The sequence below is a fragment of the Saccopteryx leptura genome, chromosome 2, assembly GCF_036850995.1.
Source record: "Saccopteryx leptura isolate mSacLep1 chromosome 2, mSacLep1_pri_phased_curated, whole genome shotgun sequence".
Classification (NCBI taxonomy): domain Eukaryota; kingdom Metazoa; phylum Chordata; class Mammalia; order Chiroptera; family Emballonuridae; genus Saccopteryx; species Saccopteryx leptura.
Window position 1 is genome coordinate 65,165,127 of NC_089504.1, and position 22,396 is coordinate 65,187,522.

General features: G+C 37.8%; 1 protein-coding gene across 3 annotated transcripts in view; it reads left to right on the forward strand.

The window, feature by feature from the left end:
* RIC1 (RIC1 homolog, RAB6A GEF complex partner 1) overlaps nt 1-22,396 on the forward strand; it is a 169,166-nt gene that overhangs the window by 43,172 nt on the left and 103,598 nt on the right. For all 3 annotated transcript variants that reach the window (XM_066368094.1, XM_066368093.1, XM_066368095.1), the window contains exon 2: nt 1,836-1,943. In XM_066368094.1, the coding sequence (XP_066224191.1) occupies nt 1,836-1,943 (108 nt within the window). The remainder of the gene's footprint in view (nt 1-1,835; nt 1,944-22,396) is intronic.

Sequence of the window (22,396 nt, forward strand, 5' to 3'; positions counted from 1 at the left end):
ATGAACTTGGAATATATTTCAATTTATTTAGTTCTTTTTTTATTTTGATCATCAAAATTTAGTTTTCCTCATGTTGATCTAGTACATATTTTGTTAGATTTATACCTAAATACAAGCAGTCCTTGGGTTATAGACAAGATAGGTTCTGCAAGTTTGAAATTGTTTAAGTATTTATATGCACAGAAAGGTTACAATAAATACTATGTTAAGACAAACATCTAAGTTTTATTCAATAGATAAATGAACCTATTCTAGCTTACATACAAACTCAATTTAAGAACAAGCCTACAGAACGGAGGAGCTGCCTATATTTAATTATTTTTTGTTGCTAATGCAAATGGTATTACGCTTTTAATTTCAAATTTCATTTGTTTGTTGCTGATATATAGAAAGCAATTGATTTTTATATAGTAACATTGTATCCTACAACCTATTATTTCCTCAAGTTTTTTCCTATGTTGGTTCTTCCAGATTTTCTATGGTAGGCAGTTATATCGTCTATGAGCAAAGACAATTATTTTTCTTTCTTCCTAATGTGTATTTCTTTCATTTCCTTTTCCTGTCTTACTGCATTAGTTAGAATTTCCAGTATGATTTTGAAAAGGAGTCATGAGAAGGGATGTTCTTGTTTGTGATAATAGCAGGAAAGCTAGCTTCTTAACAGTGAATATGATGTTAACCATAGGTTGTCGATATTCTTGTCAAGTTGAGGAAGTTACCTTCTGTTCCTAGTTTGCCGAGAAGTTTTATCATGAACGAGTGTAGGATTTCGTCAACTTAATTTTCTGTATCAATTGTTAGGATTATGTGATTTTTATTTATTGATGTGATGGATTACATTAATTGATACTTGAATGTTGATCCAGGCTTGCATACCTAGAATAAATCCCACTTGTTTACTTGTTTGTATTTTATAATGCTTTTTTTTTTTTTTGTATTTTTCTGAAGCTGGAAACGGGGACAGACAGACTCCCACATGCACCCGACCGGGATCCACCCAGCACGCCCACCAGGGGGCGATGCTCTGCCCACCAGGGGGCGATGCTCTGCCCCTCCGGGGCGTCGCTCTGTTGCGACCAGAGCCACTCTAGTGCCTGGGGCAGAGGCCAAGGAGCCATCCCCAGCGCCCGGGCCATCTTTGCTCCAATGGAGCCTTGGCTGCCGGAGGGGAAGAGGGAGACAGAGAGGAAGGAGAGGAGGAGGGGTGGAGAAGCAGATGGGCGCTTCTCCTGTGTGCCCTGTCCGGGAATCAAACCCGGGACTTCTGCACGCCAGGCCAACGCTCTACCACTGAGCCAACCGGCCAGGGCATGTATTTTATAATGCTTTTTATACATTGTTGGATTAGGTTTGCTAATAATTTGATGAGAATTTTTGCCGGTTTGTTCATGAATGATATTGAATTATTGTTTTACTTTCTTGTAATGCCTTTGTCTGGTTTCAGTATCAGGGTAATGCTGTCATCACAGTAAGAGTTAGGAAGTATTCTCTCTGCTTCAGTCTTTGGTAAGATATTGTAGATAATTTCTTCCTTAAATATTTGATAGAATACACCAATGAACCCATCTGGCTCTGTTTTGTTCTGCTTTTTGATGGTTATTAATGGTTGATTCAATTTCTTTAATAGAGGACTATTTAGTGGTTTTTTGTTTGGTTATTTTTAGTTGATTTGCTTTGACTTATTTAAGCTAATAATTTGATATTAGATTGTTATATTCTATTATATTTTTAGAATCATTAAAATACTTAGAGTACTCCATGATAAATTATCTTAAATTTGTTTGTATATATTTTTATGAGACAGTAAGTAATAAAGCATAACTATCTTCTTCCAGCCTAGTGTATTAATCGTAACGTACAAGGAACCTGCAAAATCATCATCTCAGTTTGGATCCTACAAGCAAGCTGAATGGAGGCCAGATAGTACAATGATTGCTGTGTCAGTAAGTAAAATTTTAACCCACTAGTGTTTATTTTCTTTAATGGAAACTGCTGAACCAAATATTTTCTTCAGGGTATTTTTACTATTCCTTCTTTCTTGATTTTTCTACTTCCTCTCATTTCTAAATGTAGTGTCCATAACCTTTTCTGTTTATTTTTCTCACTTTCCTATTTTGTCTTGAAGTTTGTTTAATGTAGATTTTTAAAGCTTTTTTCTACATTCACCTGGTACTCCCAAATTTATTTGGGTCTTGCCCTCCATTCCAAGATGTCTCACAAAAATGATAAACTTCCTGTTCATGTCATCCTGAATTCTCATCTGCATTTGGATTTGTTTCTGCATTTTTTTTGTTCTATTAATGTTCTTAGAGCTGGTTAATTTTACCATTTCAGTTTGTTTTGTCACCATCATCTGTTGAACTGTCATCATTACCTAATTTGAATTAGCAATAATGTATGTGATTAAACACTGATTGAGCACCTCCTACATTAATACTTTTATAACTAGTTTATGTAGATCATCTCACTTAATCTTTATGTTAACATTTTGAAGTAGATAAAATTATCCTTCACAGTAGATAAGTATCATATATTGAGGCTCTGAGAAAAGTTTTATCTAAATTTACACAGATAGTATATAATGAGAGCAGGAATTTAAATTTAGGTACTCAGATTCCATTTACTCTACTCTTTTTTTGTATATGTGTGTGTGTGACAGAGGCAGAGAGAGGGACAGACAGACAGGAAGGGAGAGAGATGAGAAGCATCAATTCTTCATTCTGGCACCTTAGTTGTTCATTGATTGCTTTCTCATATGTGTCTTGACCGGGGGGCTACAGCAGAGTGAGTGAACCCTTGTTCAAGCCAGTGACCTTGGGCTCAAGCTGGTGAGTCTGGTTCAAACCAAATGAGCCCTCGCTCAAGCCGGTGACCTCAGCGTTTCAAACCTGGGCCTTCCATGTCCCAGTCCAGTGCTCTATCCACTGCACCACCACCTGGTCAGGCCCGTTTATTCTACTTTTTAACTAGTATACTAACGTTTCTGTCTGCTTTCTGCCCTCTTCTAGTCTGTGCTATATAATGCTGACTGGGTTAATCATCTGAAAATAATCCACATGGTCAGAAATATTGAATAGGTCTGTCTCTCTTCCCACAATAGGGGTCTTGCAGACTACTAGCTATACACCAGATCTACCCTGCTGCCTGTTTGTGTGTGGACCATGAGCTAAGAATAATTTTATGTGTTAAAATGATTGAAAAAATTAAAGAGGGATAATATTTTCGGCACTTGAATGCCGGGGTCCAGCCCCGGGGGGATCCAGGGGTCCCACAGGAGGAGACGGCGTCGGCGAAATCGAGTGAGAGAGCCGAATTCTTTTCTTTCTCTTTATTCTCTTGTTAGCATTTACTGCCAGGCATCTCTCTCCCAATGGCTGGTCTAACATTACTTTTTATGCACACACACTAAGTTACAATCACATGGTATTTTGAATACATCATTGTTTTAGTTTCACTATGGTTACATATTTTTAGATAACAGTTAATTCATATCTATAAGCTACAAGTCAGGTGGTAAGTCATTCAAAGTACAGTTATACAATAGTAATAATTATATTGGTACAAACTTCTAAAAGATTAGTACTAATTAATAACTCTATTTTACTCTTGTTGTGAGTCAAGGGCACAGAAAGAGATAGCAGACGAAATCATCAAGGACCAGCAGAGGACCACCGCTTGCTCAGGCAAATAGCCTTGAGTTCATGTAGTGTCCTAATTCTTTTCTCACAAGACTACAAAAGGCTTGCTATTAAGAAACTGACATAGTATAAAGAGTAATTTTTACTTAAAGATACATAGAGTGCACCTGCAAGATAGCTAGTAGCAACATAATATCAGAAGGCATTAGTTGCTATTGCTGCTATGAATCCCACCACATACCTCTCCTATTCTTGGAAAATACAAAAATCTCATGAGAATGTTTTACTGAGAAAAGCCCAGCAACTGTCTTCAGTGACAAAACAAGTCTTTTAACAAAACATTTTTTACTAGCCAGCTGCACTCCTATCCAAGGCCATGCAACAGGCCACTCCACTACACTTTACCTAAGATTCTAATGTCTAGTTAAACTTTATTTATTTACTATATTCATATACTAGCTAAGTTCTAACTATATTCTTTCTAACATGATTAATAAGAAATTCTCCTACAAACTTAACCCTTTACGAGGGATATCATAGCCAGCCTCTTATGTTTATGAGCCCAGATCAAGGGGCTTACAGGCTTTTCTGTGGAACTTACACCTTCTGTCTCATTTCCAAAGAAATTACTACAAATCTACAGGGAAAGTACGGTACTATTATCCCTGTGCCACAAATAATAGCACACACCCAGAAAAAGGGGGGATATAAGGCCAGATTAATTCAAAAGATTAAAGGGGGAAGTGTCGTTGTGCCTTTCCTTGCGGTGACTTTGTCAACCCGCAGCTGTTGGTCTTACTGCGGTGACTCTATCTTCTTTTGCTGTGACTTTGTCAGCCAGCAGTTGTGGATCTTCTTCTGCTGTGACCTAGTTAGCCAGCATTAGTGGATCGGCTCCCGACACTTGAAAATTATATGAAATTTAAATTGTATTGTTTATAAATAACATTTATTGGAGCATGAAAATGCTAATTTGTTTATATATTGTCTGGCTGCTTTTAAGCTGTAAAAACTGACTTGAGTAGTACCGGCAGTGACCATAAGTGGCACTTCCAATCTTCAATCTCCTGCTTAGTCCACTATAATTATAGTAACACATTTATAAATTCAGTGTTTCAAGTGCATGAGGGAGTATCTGTGCTGTGACATTTTATATTATTTTTATTACCTATTATGTCAGAAGAAGGGAAAATAGACTTTGGAGTGTGGATTATTTTATTACTGAATTAGATGGCAAAATATTGTGTTTATTATGCAGTGATACTGTAGTGAAGCTCAAAGAACACAAGTTGACATTATCCAACTTAGTCCTTAGTTAAGTACAAGTCACACATTTCCAACTCACTGAAATTAATAGTTAGAAAAATTAGAAAATTTAAAAGAATATATCAAACCAGAAATTCTTCACAAAAATGAAAATGAAAGTGCAACCAGAGTAAGTTTGCTTGGTTATTGATGAAGTGAAACTGTTACAGTAAGGCTAAGTTTTTTATTTGAGTTATCAATGCAGAGTGTGAAATGACTGATAATTACTCCCTCTGAATATATAGCATGGATAGAACAACTTCAGGTGTAAAGATTTTCAAAGAAGTTGAGAAAGCATTAGGTCATCACAACTTGAAGTAGAATCCACTAAGGTATGTTTTAACTGATGATGGTAAAAAATATTCATGGAACAGAAAAAGGCTTATTTATTATTTAGTTGGACAAATTTGCAAAGTTTGTGCACATGTAAGCATTAAAAACCTATGTTTACTTGGAATTTTTTTGTCAGAAATAGAAGCTGACTGCCCTGCCTCACTCAATCCCATAGCTGTTCTATGGCTTAGCAGTCAGTGGTAAAGGTTTAGTGTGAAACTTTTGAGCTTAGGAACCAGATAAAAAAAATTTTTTTTGTTTGTATTTTTCCAAAGTTGGAAACGGGGAGGCAGTCAGACAGACTCCTGAATGCGCCCGACTGGGATCCACCCGGCATGCCCACCAGGGGGCGATGCTCTGCCCATCTTTGGGCATAGCTCTGCCACAATCAGAGCCATTCTAGAGCCTGAGGCAGAGGCCACAGAGCCATCCTCAGTGCCCGGGCCAACTTTGCTCCAATGGAGCCTTGGCTGCAGGAGGGGAAGAGAGAGACAGAGAGGAAGGAGAGGGGGAGGGATGCAGAAGCAGATGGGTGCTTCTCCTGTGTGCCCTGGCCGGGAATCGAACCTGGGACTCCTGCACGCCAAACCGACACTCTACCACTGAGCCAACTGGCCAGGGCCAAAAAACTTTTTTTTAACTTGAAGAGACATCTGCAGACACTTATTAGACATCAAATGACTTTTGAATATAGCTTTTGCTGCATGCTTGGTAATGTTGCCTAATGACTTCCATCTAAAATTACAAGGAAAACAGTGCTTATATGTGAAATGTATGTATGGTATAGTCATTTGATGACAACTAATGTTACAACTAATGTAAGTAGTGTCAGACTGCTTTTCAAACTTCCATTGCTTTAAAAAATTAATACGAAAGAAGATTTCTATTTCCAAGAAACATTAGCAGTAGATATATTTTATGAGCCCAAATTATACCATTTTTCAGACCGCGATGCAATTGCAAAGGAAATTTTTATATTTCAAAATCCATTTAATTGTGAAAATGAGAAGTATTCCACCTAACCTTGTAATTAATCTACAATGTAAAGACATATTGAAAGGCAAACATCAGGAGAAGAGTCTAGTAGATTTCTATAATTGCCTTCCAAGTGCTGCATATAAATAATTAAAATTATTTGCTCATGGATTGATAACAGTATTTGATAGTACTTGTGTGAAAAAATATTTTCAAATATATAATATGTAAGGTATCATTACAGATCATCATTAATAGAGGAAACCTCGAATCTATTTTGATGATAAGGACTAAGTTTAAACTCCAATTAAGCAAACATTTTATCCCCTTCAAATTTAATTCTCTTTTGTGGATGTGTATTACAAAGAAAAATTGTACTCAATTTTCATTACTATTATATTTAGAATTTCATAACAGTAAAATTTATGAAAATTTGTTTTTTCTCTTTATTAATTATTCTTTTTATTTTTCTGTAATTCTGATGCTTTGATGTCTTGGGGCCTTGCTTTCCCTGGTGAGGACTGTAGCTCCCAGGGCTAGCGAATTCCTAGAAATAGTAAATGACTCACCTGTTGGTATATCTTTTATATACAAACCAGCCAGTTCATATCTTGTACCCCCAACCACTTACTTATTGGCACTCTTACACTCTGGGCCACTATTTCCCTGACCTCATAACCCCAGGGTCAGGTACAATATAACTAGAGAGCCTCTACACCTCAATAAAAGAGAAATAGGTCATTAGCTTTCTTTTTTAGAGCAGAAATAATTTCACATTAATTTATTAACCTTTCATACTCAACTAAATATTAGAAAGCAAAAAAGAAGAAATATTCCTGTCCTCAAGTAGTTGTGGAGATAAAATGCATACATCAGAGAAGATAAACAATTTACTATTTTTGGCTATTGAAAATCTGATTTTTTTTTTTTTTCTTTTTTCTGAAGCTGGAAACAGGGAGAGACAGACAGACTCCCGCATGCGCCCGACCGGGATCCACCCGGCGTGCCCACCAGGGGGCGATGCTCTGCCCCTCCGGGGTGTCGCTCTGTTGCGACCAGAACCACTCTAGCGCCTGGGGCAAAGGCCAAGGAGCCATCCCCAGCACCCGGGCCATCTTTGCTCCAATGGAGCCTCGCTGCAGGAGGGGAGGAGAGAGACAGAGAGGAAGGAGAGGGGGAGGGGTGGAGAAGCAGATGGGCGCTTCTCCTGTGTGCCCTGGCCAGGAATCAAACCCGGGACTTCTACACGCCAGGCCGACGCTCTACCACTGAGCCAACCGGCCAGGGCCTGAAAATCTGATTTTTATTTAACCGGTTGTTGCTTATAGTCTTTTTCTAGATTCTGTGAAGCTGTCATGATAATTTAATTTAGCTACTATAGTCTGGCTCATATTAAATGTACTGAGTAAATGCTGCTGGGATGCAAGTTAATTCATCTCTATTTGTATAATTTAAAACAGAAATTAATGTTTTAGCTGATAGGAATTTTATTATATATATAGGATTATAAGTGGACTTCATGAAAACTATTTTCAAAGAGCAGCTTTACAGCCACAGCAAAATTGGGGGAAGGTATAGAGATTCCCCTTATATTTTCTTACCCAGCACGTGCATAGCCTTCCCCATTATCAGCCTCCCCTACCATCAGCATCCTCCACCACAGTGGACATTTATCACAATTGATAAACCTGTATTTACTGTTGGCACTGAACGAAAATGACTCCAGGTGTTAGACCAGTGAAGTCAAATGGGACCTTGGTTCAGCAACTGTTGGGGTCCAGCCACAACAAGTATATACCGGGGTCCTCGAACGGGAAAAGGTATGTAATTGAAATAAAAGATAGACAGGGACTTAAAGATATATCTATAGATATCTATAGATATATCTAGACACACACACACACACACACACACACACACACACACACACACACACGGGTTCAGGCGGACGCCATGGCAAACAGTCTTTATTGTTCCTTAGCCGGAAAGTCCTTGCTCTCAGAAACACATCCACTTTTATTCATAGAAAAAATGTGATCCATCAGCAATTCAATTAAGTTTCCAAGGCAACTCAAAGACAACCCCCACCATACCATCTAAATCTACTTTATACTAATAAGAAACTAGCTTCCAGCCTCCTCCGGAGAACATGGGTGAGACAAATGAGAATCAGGTGTAGCTCTTTGTTAACTAGGCAAATGAGGTGGGGTTTGGGCCCAGCACCTCTGTCCAGATCGCAAAACTACCCTGTTTATTCGGTCCCCAACAAGCAACTTTGGTACTTGAGTTCTGGCTAGGAAGGAACTCAGACTCAAAACATAAGAGAAAGTATATTCAGAAAGTCACAGAGGTAGAAGAAATAGGCTTTAGGAAACAAGTTACAGAGGCAAAAGAAGGGGAACTTAGGATAAAGAAACGCACCTGGGGTGGAGTGGAAAGTGTGGGTGTGCTGTTGGAGGGAGAGCATGCTGGATCCTCTGTGTTAAGGGCTTTTAAGGCTGGAGACTTTAGGGGAGGTCCCAGGGAGGAGCTTAGTAGAATATTCATCAGCTTTCCAGGTGTGTTCTTTCAGGGTCATTGTCTTCACTGATTGGTGAGCAGGGAGTCTTTAATCAATACAACAGGCCCTGAAGTCAGCCATAGAGTCACTTACCTGGTTTTGTTGCATTTCTGGACCTGCAACTGAAACACTACTAAGGCCCTGCCTTTCATCTCTCCTTTGGTGATCTTCTGTACCTGGGCCATTGTCCTTACTCTGCTTATGTCTGTCTAAGTGCCTACCACACATTCACACGTCTTTATCATGCAGAATCCATAGCTTACATTATGGTATTATATGGTATACATTCTGTGGGTTTGGACAAATTTACAATGACATGTATCCAGTGTTATAGTATATACAGAGTAGTTTTACCCCCACCCCCCAGTCTTCTGTGCTCCTCCTGTTTATCTCTTCCTCCCTTAGAACCCTCCACTGGCAGGCACTGATCTTTTTTATTGTCCTTGTTGTTTTCCCAAATGTCATATAATTGGAATTATATACTATGTAACCTTTTCAGATTGGTTTCTTTCACTTAGTAATAGCATTTAAGGTTCATCTATGTTTTTTCATGGCTGGTACCTCATTTCTTTTTAACACTGAATAGTATTACATTGTCTGGATGTACCACAGTTTATCATCCATTCACCTGTGGAAGAGCATCTTGGTTTTGACTTCCAAGTTTTGACAATTATGAATAAAGCTGCTATAAACATTTGTGTGCATGTTTTTGTTTGGACATGTTTTCATCTTCTTTGAAAACCAATAAACATGATTGTTGGATCAAATGGTAAGGCTGTGTTTAGTCTTGAAAGAAACTACCAAACTCTTCCAAAGTGGCTGTACCGTTTTGTATTCCCACCAGCACTGAATGCGAGTTCCTGTTGCTCCACATCTTCAAAAGCATTTGGTGTTGTCAGTGTTTGGATTTTGGCCATTCTAATAGATATAGATAGGGTGGTATCTCATTTTTTTAAATTTGCATTTTTCTGATGACATACATATGATGTGGATTTCATATGCTTTGAATATCTTTGATGAGGTATCAAAGCCCATTTTTTAAATTGAGTTCTTATTTTTGAATTCAAGAGAGTTCTTTATTTTGGATAACAGCCCTTTATTAGGTACATATTTTGCAATTTTTTTCTTTCAGTCTGTGGCTTGTCTTTTCATTCTTTTGACTGATTTTTTTCACAGAGCAGAAGTTTTTATTTTAATGAAGTTCAGCTTATCAGTTCTTTCTTTCATGGATCATCCTTTTGGTATTATACCTAAAAGTCTGCCAGACGCAACATCATCTAGATTTTCTGTTATGTTATCTCCTAGGACAGGGGTCGGGAACCTTTCTGGTTGAGAGAGCCATGAACGCCACATATTTTAAAATGTAATTCCGTGAGAGCCATACAATGACACGTGTCCCGGAGGACAGCTGTGATTGGCTCCAGCCACCCGCAACCATGATCATGAGTGGTAGGAAATGAATGGATTGTAATACATGAGAATGTTTTATATTTTTAATGTTATTATTTTTTTAATTAAAGATTTGTCTGCGAGCCAGATGCAGCCATCAAAAGAGCCACATATGGCTTGTGAGCCATAGGTTCCTGACCCCTGTCCTAGGAGTTTTAAATTATGAGAATTGAATTATTAAGAAGTTTTAATTTTTTTTAATTTTTTAAAATTTTTTATTTTTTTTACTGAGACAGAGAGAGTCAGATAGAGGGATAGACAGGGACAGACAGGAACGGAGAGATGAGAAGCATCAGTCATTAGTTTTTCGTTACGCATTGCGACACCTTAGTTGTTCATTGATTACTTTCTCATATGCACCTTGACCACGGGCCTTCAGCAGACCGAGTAACCCCTCACTTGAGCCAGGGACCTTGGGTCCAAGCTGGTGAGCTTTTTGCTCAAACCCGATGAGCCTGCGCTCAAGCTGGTGACCTTGGGGTCTCGAACCTGGGTCCTTGGCATCCCAGTCCGATGCTTTATCCACTGCGCCACTGCCTGGTCAGGCAAGAAGAAGTTTTAATTTTTAAGTTATGAGGATGATGATACATGTTCAGTGAAAACTTGGGAAACAGGCCCTGGCTGGTTGGCTCAGTGGTAGAGCGTCAGTCTGGCATGTGGATGTCCTGGGTTCGATTCCCGGTCAGGGTGCACAGGAGAAGCGACCATTTGCTTCTCAACCCCTGCCCCTCTCTCTTCTTTTTCTTTCTCTCTCTCTTCTCTTCCCACAGCCATGGCTTGATTGGTTCAAGTGCATAGACCCTGGGCACTGAGGATGGCTCAATGGAGCCTCTGCCTCAGGTACTAAAAGTAGCTCAGTTGCGAGTATGGCCCTAGATGGGCAGAACATTGGTCCCAGACAGAGGTTGCTGGCTGGATCCCAGTCAGGCACGTGTGGGAGCCTATCACCCCTCTTCTTACTTGGAAAAGAAAGGAAAAAAACCCCTAAGAAACGAGAAAATTACCAGTAATTGCACCATTCACTGATAATCATTAATGTTTATTTATGTCCTTACATATTTTTATGGATATTTAACAATACTCTTATATTTAATAGTACATGTATTTTGAAAAGCTGTTGAGGACTATTTGTTTTTATGTGCCTTGACCGTGGGCCTTCAGCAGACCCCGAATAACCCCTTGCTAGAGCCAGTGACGTTGGGCTCAAGCTGGTGAGCTTTTTTTGCTCAAACCAGATGAGCCCTCGCTCAAGCTGGCGACCTCAGGGTCTCGAACCTGGGTCTTCCACATCCCAGTTCGATGCTCTATTCACTGCGCCACCGCCTGGTCAGGCAGGACTATTTGCTTTTAAATCCAAAATTATATTATTATAAGTAACTGGTAATGCCATTGGTTCATGGGAAATAGATTTGATAAATCTGTTTTATAAGTAGAGGATATCTGAAACATAATTTTTTTTTTTATATAATTTTATTTTTTTAATGGGGTGACATCAATAAATCAGGATACATATATTCAAAGATAACAAGTCCAGGTTATCTTGTCGTTCAATTATGTTGCATACCCACCACCCAAAGTCAGATTGTCCTCTGTCACCTTCTATCTTGTTTTCTTTGTGCCCCTCCCCACCCTCTATCCCTCTCCCATTCCCCCCTCCCCCCCCCCGTAACCACCACACTCTTATAAATGTCTCTTAGTTTCACTATTATGTCCCACCTACGCATGGAATAATACAGTTCCTGAAACATAATTTTTTAATACAAAAGCTATCATAAGTTTTATGATCTGCTTTTTTGACATATGAACATTGTCCTACTTCAGCATTCTTTCATTTGATTTTGAGTGACTGCATAGGATTCTAACTTACAGATGATTGTATTTTTATTTTTTTATTTTTTCATTTATTTATTTATTTATTTATTCATTTTTAGAGAGGAGAGAGAGAGGGTGAGAGACAGAGAGAGAGAGAGAGAGAGAGAGGAGAGAGAGACAGAGAGAGAGAAGGGGGGAGGAGCAGGAAGCATCAACTCCCATATGTGCCTTGACCAGGCAAGCCCAGGGTTTCGAACCGGCGACCTCAGCATTTCCAGGTCGACTCTTTATCCACTGCGCCACTACAGGTCAGGCCAGATGATTGTATTTTTAAATTGATAAATGGATATAAATTTTTATCATTTTCAAACGAAATGGAGATCTTAATCTACACATTACTCTGGAGGTTTTTTTTTTTGTTTTTTTTTTTTATATTCTTTTAAAGATTTTATTTATCATTTTAGAGAGAGTAGAGAGAGAGAGAAGGGGGAGGAGCAGGAAGCATCAACTCCCATATGTGCCTTGACCGGGTAAGCCCAGGGTTTTGAACCGGCGACCTCAGCGTTCCAGGTCGACGCTCTATCCACTGCGCAATCACAGGTCAGGCTACTCTGGAATTTTATTTTTTTTAGTATATTATGACTATCCTTTATATATATATATGTAATATATATACACATATATATTATACACACACACACATATATATACACACACACACTTCTAACTTTTAGTATCTCTATAATAATCTATAGTGTGGAAGTTTCTTTTTTTTAATTTTTTTAATTTAGTGAGAATAGGGCAGGCAGAGAGAGAGATTCCTGCATGTGCCCTGACCAGGATCCACCTGGAAAGCCCACTAGGGAGCGATGCTCTGCTTATCTGGGGCGTTGCTCTCTTGCTGAGCAACCAAGCTCTTCTTTAGGCCTGAGGTGGAGGCCATGGAGCCATCCTCCGTGCCAGGGGCTAACTTGGTCCACTTGAGCCATGGCTGCTGGAAAGGCAAGGGGGAGAAAGAGAGAGAGAGAGAAGCAGGTGGGTGCTTTTCCTGTGTGCCCTGACCAGGAATTGAACCCAGGATATCCACACACCGGGCCCACGCTCTACCACTGAGCCAACTTGCCAGAGTTGAAAGTTTCTTATTTGCTATTTTTTATTTGCTGGACATTTGGCAACTATACACAGTGCTACAGTAAATATTATTATACATGTATCTTTTTGTATTCATACATTATTTCTTTAGGGAACTTATTCCTATGTGGGATTGCTGGGTCACAGTGTGTGTGTGTGTGTGTGTGTGTGTACATATATATATCCTTTTTAGTAAATATCGCCAAATAATTTTTCAATAAAATTGTAACAGTTCCAGAATTACTTAAGAGAATCTTAAGATTCTCGTTTCCCTGCATTTATGTCTGCATTCAATTCATGAAAAATGGTCTTGTCATTTTAATTTTCATTTGTTTCATTGCTAGTAAGATTTGGCATCTTTCCATATGTTTATTGGCCTTTTGCAGTAGTAGTTCTGCAGGTTGCCTGTGTTTATTTTTCAAATCTAGTTCCATGTCAGTTTTCTGCTCATGGTAGTCATTCACAGATTCAATGAAATAAGCAATATCTGAACATACCATTCTTTGACCATGGTAAAGGATATCCTGTCTAGGCAGACGCTTAGATTGAGGTTTTATTTTTCCAGCCATGAGATACTGTTCTACTGCCCTCTCGTTTCTAAGTGTTAATGAAGAGCAGTCTGGTGCTAATCTGGTTCTCTTTTCTTTGCAGGTAACCTGTTCTTTTTTCTGAATGATTTTTCTCTGTGATTGAAATGTAATAATTTCTGCTTAGATATGTAATTTTTTAATATTAAACTGTCTCCCCCTCTCTCCTTCTACAGCCCCCCTCCCCCCTTTAAAACTGAATTTCAGCCTCTCAATCTGAAAACTGAAGTGTTTCTGCAGCTAGGGAATTTTTAAATAATTCAAGAACAGAATAAGGTTTGTCCTATCCTATAGTCTTTCTTGTTTTTGTCATTTTACTCATCATTTGCAAACCTCCTGAATTTTTCCTCCAAGTCTTTCACCTTTTAATAATGATTTTATCTCTATATGTCCTATATCATGAGATTGTTTTTATTTAATCTTCTGGAGTAAAAGGTTCACCTCCAACAGAAGATTATTCTTTATCAGTTCGTCAGTTGAATTTTTCTATTAGGAAATATTTAGCTCTGAAAAGTCTTTATGTTCTAATAGTATCTCCTGAAAATCCTAAATATGTTTTTCCTTAATTGACTGGCATTCTTCTCTCTCATCCATATAAGTGGAATTTTTCTTGGTTGTGTTCTGTTATGCCCATAGAGGTCAGGCTTTCATGCAGGCCTCTGGCAGTGCAAATCAGCAGATGTTAGCTAAAATGGCAGTTTGCAGAGGCAGACAGCTTACAAATTCATGTCCTACGTTGAAGTTTAGGATGAGTCTCCTATACTCTTCGGAAGTTTCTCCAAGTAAAGGAACTTAAGCTGAAGACTTCTCCAGACCATTAGGTCTAGGAGCAATTTACTGTATTTCTTCATGAATAAGACATACCTTTTCTGAAAAATTTGGAGTCTAAAAACTGGATGCATCTTACACAGTGGTTGTAGAAGTATGGCATTTTAAATGCCATAAATGGAACTGAGGATGAGGCAATATATGAAGGCAGTGATTTGTCATCATACACAGATGAGGACAAGCTAATTAATGGATGGGAGTTTTGACCGTGATGAGGAGTTGTATGAATTTTATGACGAATAAAACTTGAGTTCAATAACTTTATGTAATACTTTTTTTTTTCCAAAGTTCGGGCCCCAAAATTAAGGTGTGTCTTATACATGGGAGTGTCTTATACATGGGGAAATACGGTAGTTTACCAGTGCAGCCTCTACTGTATGCCAGCTGAAGTTATCAGGGTTATGTGGACAGCTCTATCATTGTCCACTTCTGGCAGCAGTCACATTCAGACCTTTTTCTGAGGAGAGCCATGGGCTTCTACTTTTAGACTTGCTTAGGGAACCAGAGCCTCAAGGAGTGGCAAAGCAGAACTTTGCCTCTTCCTGGTCCCTCAGCACCTGTTCTTTCCCAAGAGAACTCAGGATACCTTGATGACTATGACAGCATCTTCCAGGTTCATCATACACATGTTTTGGTAATTGTACTCTGAAAGAAGGAGGAGGTGAGGAATGCAGGCTCAGTCTTTCCATCTTACTGGAATCCAGAAGCTCAACTTAAGCCATTTCTACCTTTTCAATTTTTTATTTACCTCTGCCTGCAAAAGAGGTAATTTTTAATTTTTATGTTTTACATTATAATATGGACTAATACAGATGGAGAATCATTAGCTATATGCTAGTAATTTAGAAAGATTACTGATATTTTTTTTATTTTTATTTTTTATTTTATTTATTTATTTTTTTAAGATTACTGATATTTTTTTTTTTTTTTTTTTTGCTATTTTCTGAAGCTGGAAACAGGGAGAGACAGTCAGACAGACTCCCGCATGCGCCCGACCGGGATCCACCCGGCACGCCCACCATGGGCGATGCTCTGCCCACCATGGGGCGATGCTCTGCCCATCCTGGGTGTCGCCATGTTGCGACCAGAGCCACTCTAGCGCCTGGGGCAGAGGCCAAGGAGCCATCCCCAGCGCCCGGGCCATCTTTGCTCCAATGGAGCCTTGGCTGCGGGAGGGGAAGAGAGAGACAGAGAGGAAGGTGCGGCGGAGGGGTGGAGAAGCAAATGGGCGCTTCTCCCGTGTGCCCTGGCCGGAATCGAACCCGGGTCCTCCGCACGCTAGGCCGACGCTCTACCGCTGAGCCAAAGGATTACTGATATTTTTATTACCTGTTCATAAAGTAGTTAGTCTTTGCAAGTAGCCATTTATACTAAAAAACTATCAAGGTACTATAAAAATAAATGTTAAGGAATTGTATATTATCATTGAATGGGTACTGGATAGGTGAACTTTCCTGGTAACCAAAGTGTAATTGGATTCTGAAGCTTTACTAATTTGATGGTTCATTTCTTAAGAATATTGTACATTTTCTTAGCTTCTTACATGAAATATATTAATTATGAATTAACTATTTACTTGAGGACTCAGAGTTATGACAGTAAATTTTTTGAATGTCTAGTATTTGCTAGGAACTATTATTGTAAGTGCTTTATGTGTATTAAAATTAGTGTATTTTTCATAAAACCCTCTAAATGTAAGTAATTCTATTATTTCCATCATACAGTTGAGGAAAGATAGAGCGGTTCAATAGCCTACCTTTGACTATATAGCTATTACATACCAAGGATTACATTGCTAATAATGGAATTCTAACCCATGAAGCCTGTTCTAGAGTTCCAAAGTCTTAATAATCCTGTTTTATTGCCCTTTCACTATTAGTGTGGTTGTTTAATCTTGCTATTGTGGAATAAAGCTGAACCTAGGAGATGCTTTGGGACTTGCTTTTATAAAACATCATTGATAGAATGTATAGGCGAAGATACACGATTGTAGGACCTATAGAGCAATACAGCATGACTCTTTCTGCAGATTACTAAGTTATGCTGAAGCAGCTGTCATCATGTAATTTTCTTATTGTTGGATCTCTACCCAAGTATTATTGTGTGTTCTGATATGTCAGTTATAGCCAAAATTTTATTTGTATGTCACCAATAGAACCATAATCACCTCCTTATCAACTGGTACCTTAAAAAGAAATCTCACTGACACCGTTTTTTTAATGGGGGATGGAAAGAAACTTTTTTACCATGTTAAGAATCATAGTGTTTGATAGAGTTTTCTCTGAATATCAGATGTAGTATATCATTTTTGTAAACATGTTAAGAGCCCATAATTTTTCCTACAGTTTTCTAAATTTTATTTATTTATTTTTATTTTTTTATTTTTTTATAATTTTATTTTTTTAATGGGGTGACATCAATAAATCAGGATACATATATTCAAAGATAACAAGTCCAGGTTATCTTGTCGTTCAATTATGTTGCATACCCACCACCCAAAGTCAGATTGTCCTCTGTCACCTTCTATCTTGTTTTCTTTGTGCCCCTCCCCACCCCCTATCCCTCTCCCATTCCCCCCTCCCCCCCCGTAACCACCACACTCTTATAAATGTCTCTTAGTTTCACTATTATGTCCCACCTACGTATGGAATAATACAGTTCCTGGTTTTTTCTGATTTACTTATTTCGCTTCGTATCATGTTATCAAGATCCCACCATTTTGCTGTAAATGTTCCGATGTCATCATTTCTTATGGCTGAGTAGTATTCCATAGTGTATATGTGCCACATCTTCTTTATCCAGTCATCTATTGATGGGCTTTTTGGTTGTTTCCATGTCCTGGCCACTGTGAACAATGCTGCAATAAACATGGGGCTGCATGTGTCTTTACGTATCAATGTTTCTGAGTTTTTGGGATATATACCCAGTAGAGGGATTGCTGGGTCATAAGGTAGTTCTATTTTCAGTTTTTTGAGGAACCACCATACTTTCTTCCATAATGGTTGTACTACTTTACATTCCCACCAACAGTGTATGAGGGTTCCTTTTTCTCCACAGCCTCTCCAACATTTGCTGTTACCTGACTTGCTAATAACAGCTAATCGAACAGGTGTGAGGTGGTATCTCATTGCCGTTTTGATTTGCATTTCTCTAATAGCTAAAGAAGATGAGCATCTTTTCATATATCTGTTGGCCATTTGTATTTCTTCCTGGGAGAAGTGTCTATTCATATCCTCTTCCCATTTTTTTATTGGATTGTTTGTTTGTTTGTTGTTGAGTTTTATGAGTTCTTTGTATATTTTGGATATTAGGCCCTTATCTGAGCTGTCGTTTGAAAAAATCATTTCCCATTTAGTTGGCTTTCTGTTTATTTTGTTATCAGTTTCTCTTGCTGAGCAAAAACTTCTTAGTCTGATGTAGTCCCATTCATTAATTTTTGCCTTCACTTCTCTTGCCATTGGAGTCAAATTCATAAAATGCTCTTTAAAACCCAGGTCCCTGAGTTGAGTACCTATGTCTTCTTCTATGTACTTAATTGTTTCAGGTCTTATGTTTAGATCTTTGATCCATTTTGAGTTAATTTTTGTACAGGGGGAGAGACTGTAGTCCAGTTTCATTCTTTTGCATGTGTCTTTCCAGTTTTCCCAGCACCATTTATTGAAGAGGCTTTCTTTTCTCCATTGTGTGTTGTTGGCCCCTTTATCAAAAATTATTTGACTATATATATGTGGTTTTATTTCTGGACTTTCTATTCTGTTCCATTGGTCTGAGTGTCTATTTTTCTGCCAATACCATGCTGTTTTGATTGTCGTGGCCCTATAATAGAGTTTGAAGTCAGGTATTGAAATGCCCCCAGCTTCATTCTTTTTCTTTAGGATTGCTTTGGCTATTCGGGGTTTTTTATAGTTCCATATAAATCTGATGATTTTTTGCTCTATTTCTTTAAAAAATATCATTGGAAGTTTGATGGGAATTGCATTAAATTTGTATATTGCTTTGGGTAATATAGCCATCTTGATTATATTTATTCTTCCTAGCCAAGAACAAGGTATATTCTTCCATCTCATTATATCTTTTTCGATTTCCCTTAACAATGGTTTATAGTTTTCATTATATAAGTCCTTTACATTCTTTGTTATGTTTATTCCTAAGTATTTTATTTTTTTTTGTTGCAATCGTGAAGGGGATTGTTCTTTTGAGTTCCTTCTCAGTTGTTTCATTGTTGGCATATAGAAAGGCTATTGACTTCTGTATGTTAATTTTGTATCCTGCGACCTTACTGTATTGGCTTATTGTTTCTAGTAGTCTTTTTGTGGATTCTTTGGGGTTTTCGATGTATAGTATCATATCATCTGCAAAAAGTGATACCTTTACTTCTTCTTTTCCGATATGGATGCCTTTTATTTCTTTGTCTTGTCTGATTGCTCTGGCTAGAACCTCTAGTACCACATTAAATAAGAGTGGAGAGAGTGGACAACCCTGTCTTGTTCCTGATTTAAGGGGGAAAGCCTTCAGTTTAGTGCCATTTAATATGATGTTAGCTGATGGTTTATCATATATGGCCTTTATCATGTTGAGATATTTTCCTTCTATACCCATTTTGTTGAGAGTCTTAAACATAAAATTGTGTTGTATTTTATCGAAAGCCTTTTCTGCGTCTATTGATAAGATCATGTGGTTTTTGTTCTTTGTTTTGTTGATATGGTGTATTACATTAACCGTTTTACGTATGTTGAACCATCCTTGAGATTCTGGGATGAATCCCACTTGATCATGATGTATTATTTTTTTAATATGTTGTTGTATTCGATTTGCTAGTATTTTGTTTAGTATTTTAGCATCTGTATTCATTAGAGATATTGGTCTGTAGTTTTCTTTTTTTGTGCCATCCTTGCCTGGTTTTGGTATGAGGGTTATGTTGGCTTCGTAAAATGTGTTTGGAAGTATTGCTTCTTCTTCAATTTTTTGGAAGACTTTGAGTAGAATAGGAACCAAGTCTTCTTTGAATGTTTGATAAAATTCGCTGGTATAGCCGTCAGGGCCTGGACTTTTATTTTGGGGGAGGTTTTTAATGTTTTTTTCTATTTCTTCTCTACTGATAGGTCTGTTTAGGCTTTCTGCTTCTTCTTGACTCAGTCTAGGAAGGTTGTATTTTTCTAGGAATTTATCCATTTCTTCTAGGTTGTTGAATTTAGTGGCATAAAGTTTTTCATAGTATTCTACAATAATTCTTTGTATATCTACGGTGTCCGTGGTGATTTCTCCTCTTTCATTTTGGATTTTGTTTATATGAGTTCTTTCTCTTTTTTCCTTGATAAGTCTTGCCAAGGGTTTGTCAATTTTGTTGATCTTTTCAAAGAACCAGCTCCTTGTTCTATTAATTTTTTCTATAGTTTTTCTGTTCTCTAATTCATTTATTTCTGCTCTGATTTTTATTATCTCCTTTCTTCGGCTGGTTTTGGGTTGTCTTTGTTCTTCTTTTTCTAGTTCCTTAAGGTGGGAAGTTAAGTGGTTCACTTGGGCTCTCTCTTGTTTGTTCATATATGCCTGAAGTGATATGAACTTCCCTCTTATCACTGCTTTTGCTGCATCCCATAGATTCTGATATGTCGTATTGTCATTTTCATTAGTCTGTATATATCTTTTGATCTCTGCACTTATTTCTTCTTTGACCCATTCATTTTTTAAAAGTATGTTGTTTAGTTTCCACATTTTTGTGGGATTTTTTTCCTCTTTTTTGCAGTTGAATTCTAGTTTCAAGGCTTTATGATCAGAAAATATGCTTGGTACAACTTCAATTTTTCTGAATTTGCTGATGTTGTTTTTGTGGCCCAACATATGGTCAATTCTTGAGAATGATCCATGTACACTGGAGAAAAATGTATACTCAGTCACTTTGGGATGAAATGTCCTGTAGATGTCTATCATATCCAGGTGCTCTAGTGTTTTGTTTAAGGCCACTATGTCTTTGTTGATTCTCTGTTTGGATGACCGATCTAGAGCCGTCAGCGGTGTATTGAGGTCTCCAAGTATGATTGTGTTTTTGTCAGTTTTTGTTTTAAGATCAATAAGTAGCTGTCTTATATATTTTGGTGCTCCTTGGTTTGGTGCATATATATTAAGAATTGTTATGTCTTCTTGATTCAGTGTCCCCTTAGCCATTATGAAATGGCCATTTTTGTCTCTGAGTACTTTTCCTGTCTTGTAGTCAGCATTATCCGATATGAGTATTGCTACACCTGCTCTTTTTTTGGATGTTATTTGCTTGGAGTATTGTTTTCCAGCCTTTCACTTTGAATTTGTTTTTATCCTTGTTACTTAGATGAGTTTCCTGTAGGCAGCATACAGTTGGATTTTCTTTTTTAATCCATTCTGCTACTCTGTGCCTTTTTATTGGTGAGTTTAATCCGTTTACATTTAGTGTAATTATTGATACTTGTGGGTTCCCTATTGCCATTTTATATCTTGCTTTCTGTTAGTTTTGTGTCTTGTTTGATCCTTCTCTTTTGTTTTTCTATCTTTTGTTTTTATTTGGTTGTATTCCATACATCTTTCCACTGTTGCTATCTTTTTTATCTCATGTGCTTCTGTGGTGGTTTTTTCAATGGTGGTTACCTTTGAATAATGAAAAGGGTCCCTACCCTGTTCATTGTAGCGAACTATTTTGTGAGTACTTTTGCACTCCATCGTCCTTTGCTACTGTTAATCTCCATCTTCTCCCCCTTTCTTTTTGTTGTTGTCACAGTTTAAATTTGGTTTTATTGTGTTCTTCTTGGAGCTTTTACTTGTGGCTCTGTTTTTTTTTTTGTTCTTTGTATCTGATTGGAGAACCCCCTTTAGTAATTCCTGGAGTGGGGGTTTTCTGATGATAAATTCCCTCATCTTTTCTGTATCTGTGAATGTTTTTATTTCTCCTTCATATTTGAAGGATAGCTTTGATGGGTATAGTATTCGTGGCTGAAAGTTCCTCTCTTTCAGGACTTTAAATATTGGGGTCCATTCTCTTCTAGCTTGTAGAGTTTCTGCTGAGAAATCTGATGATAATCTAATGGGCCTTCCTTTATATGTTGTATTCTTCTTTTCCCTGGCTGCCTTGAGAATTTTTTCTTTGCTGTTGGTTTGTGTCAATTTCATTATGATATGCCTTGGAGTAGGTTTGTTGGGGTTAAGAAAACTTGGAGTTCTGTTTGCTTCTTGAACTTGAGGCTTTAGTTCTTTCCACAGGCTTGGGAAGTTCTCATCTATTATTTGTTTGAGTATGTTCTCCATTCCATTTTCTCTCTCTTCTCCCTCTGATATACCTATTATTCTTATGTTATTCTTTTTGATGGAGTCAGATAATTCTTGTAGGGCTATCTCATTTTTTTTAATTTTTGAGTCTCTTTCTTCTTCTCTCTGTTGTGCCTCAAGTTGCTTGTCTTCTATTTCACTAATCCTCTCTTCTATATGGCCTATTCTATTAGCTAAGCTTGTTACTTCGTTTTTCAGCTCGTGAATTGAGTTTTTCATCTCTGTTTGATTTGTTTTTATAGTTTCAATTTCCTTGGACATATATTCTTTGTGTTCATTGAGTTGTTTTCTGAGCTCCCTAAATTGCCTTTCTGTGTTTTCTTGTATATCTCGGAGGATTTTTAGGATTTCTATCTTGAGTTCTCTGTCATTTAGCTCCAAGGTTTCCAATATATTAAATTTTTTCTCCATAGATTTTTCCTCATCTAGCTGTGTTACCTCTCTTTCTTTTGTATCCATGATATTCGATTTTCTCTTCCTTAATGGCA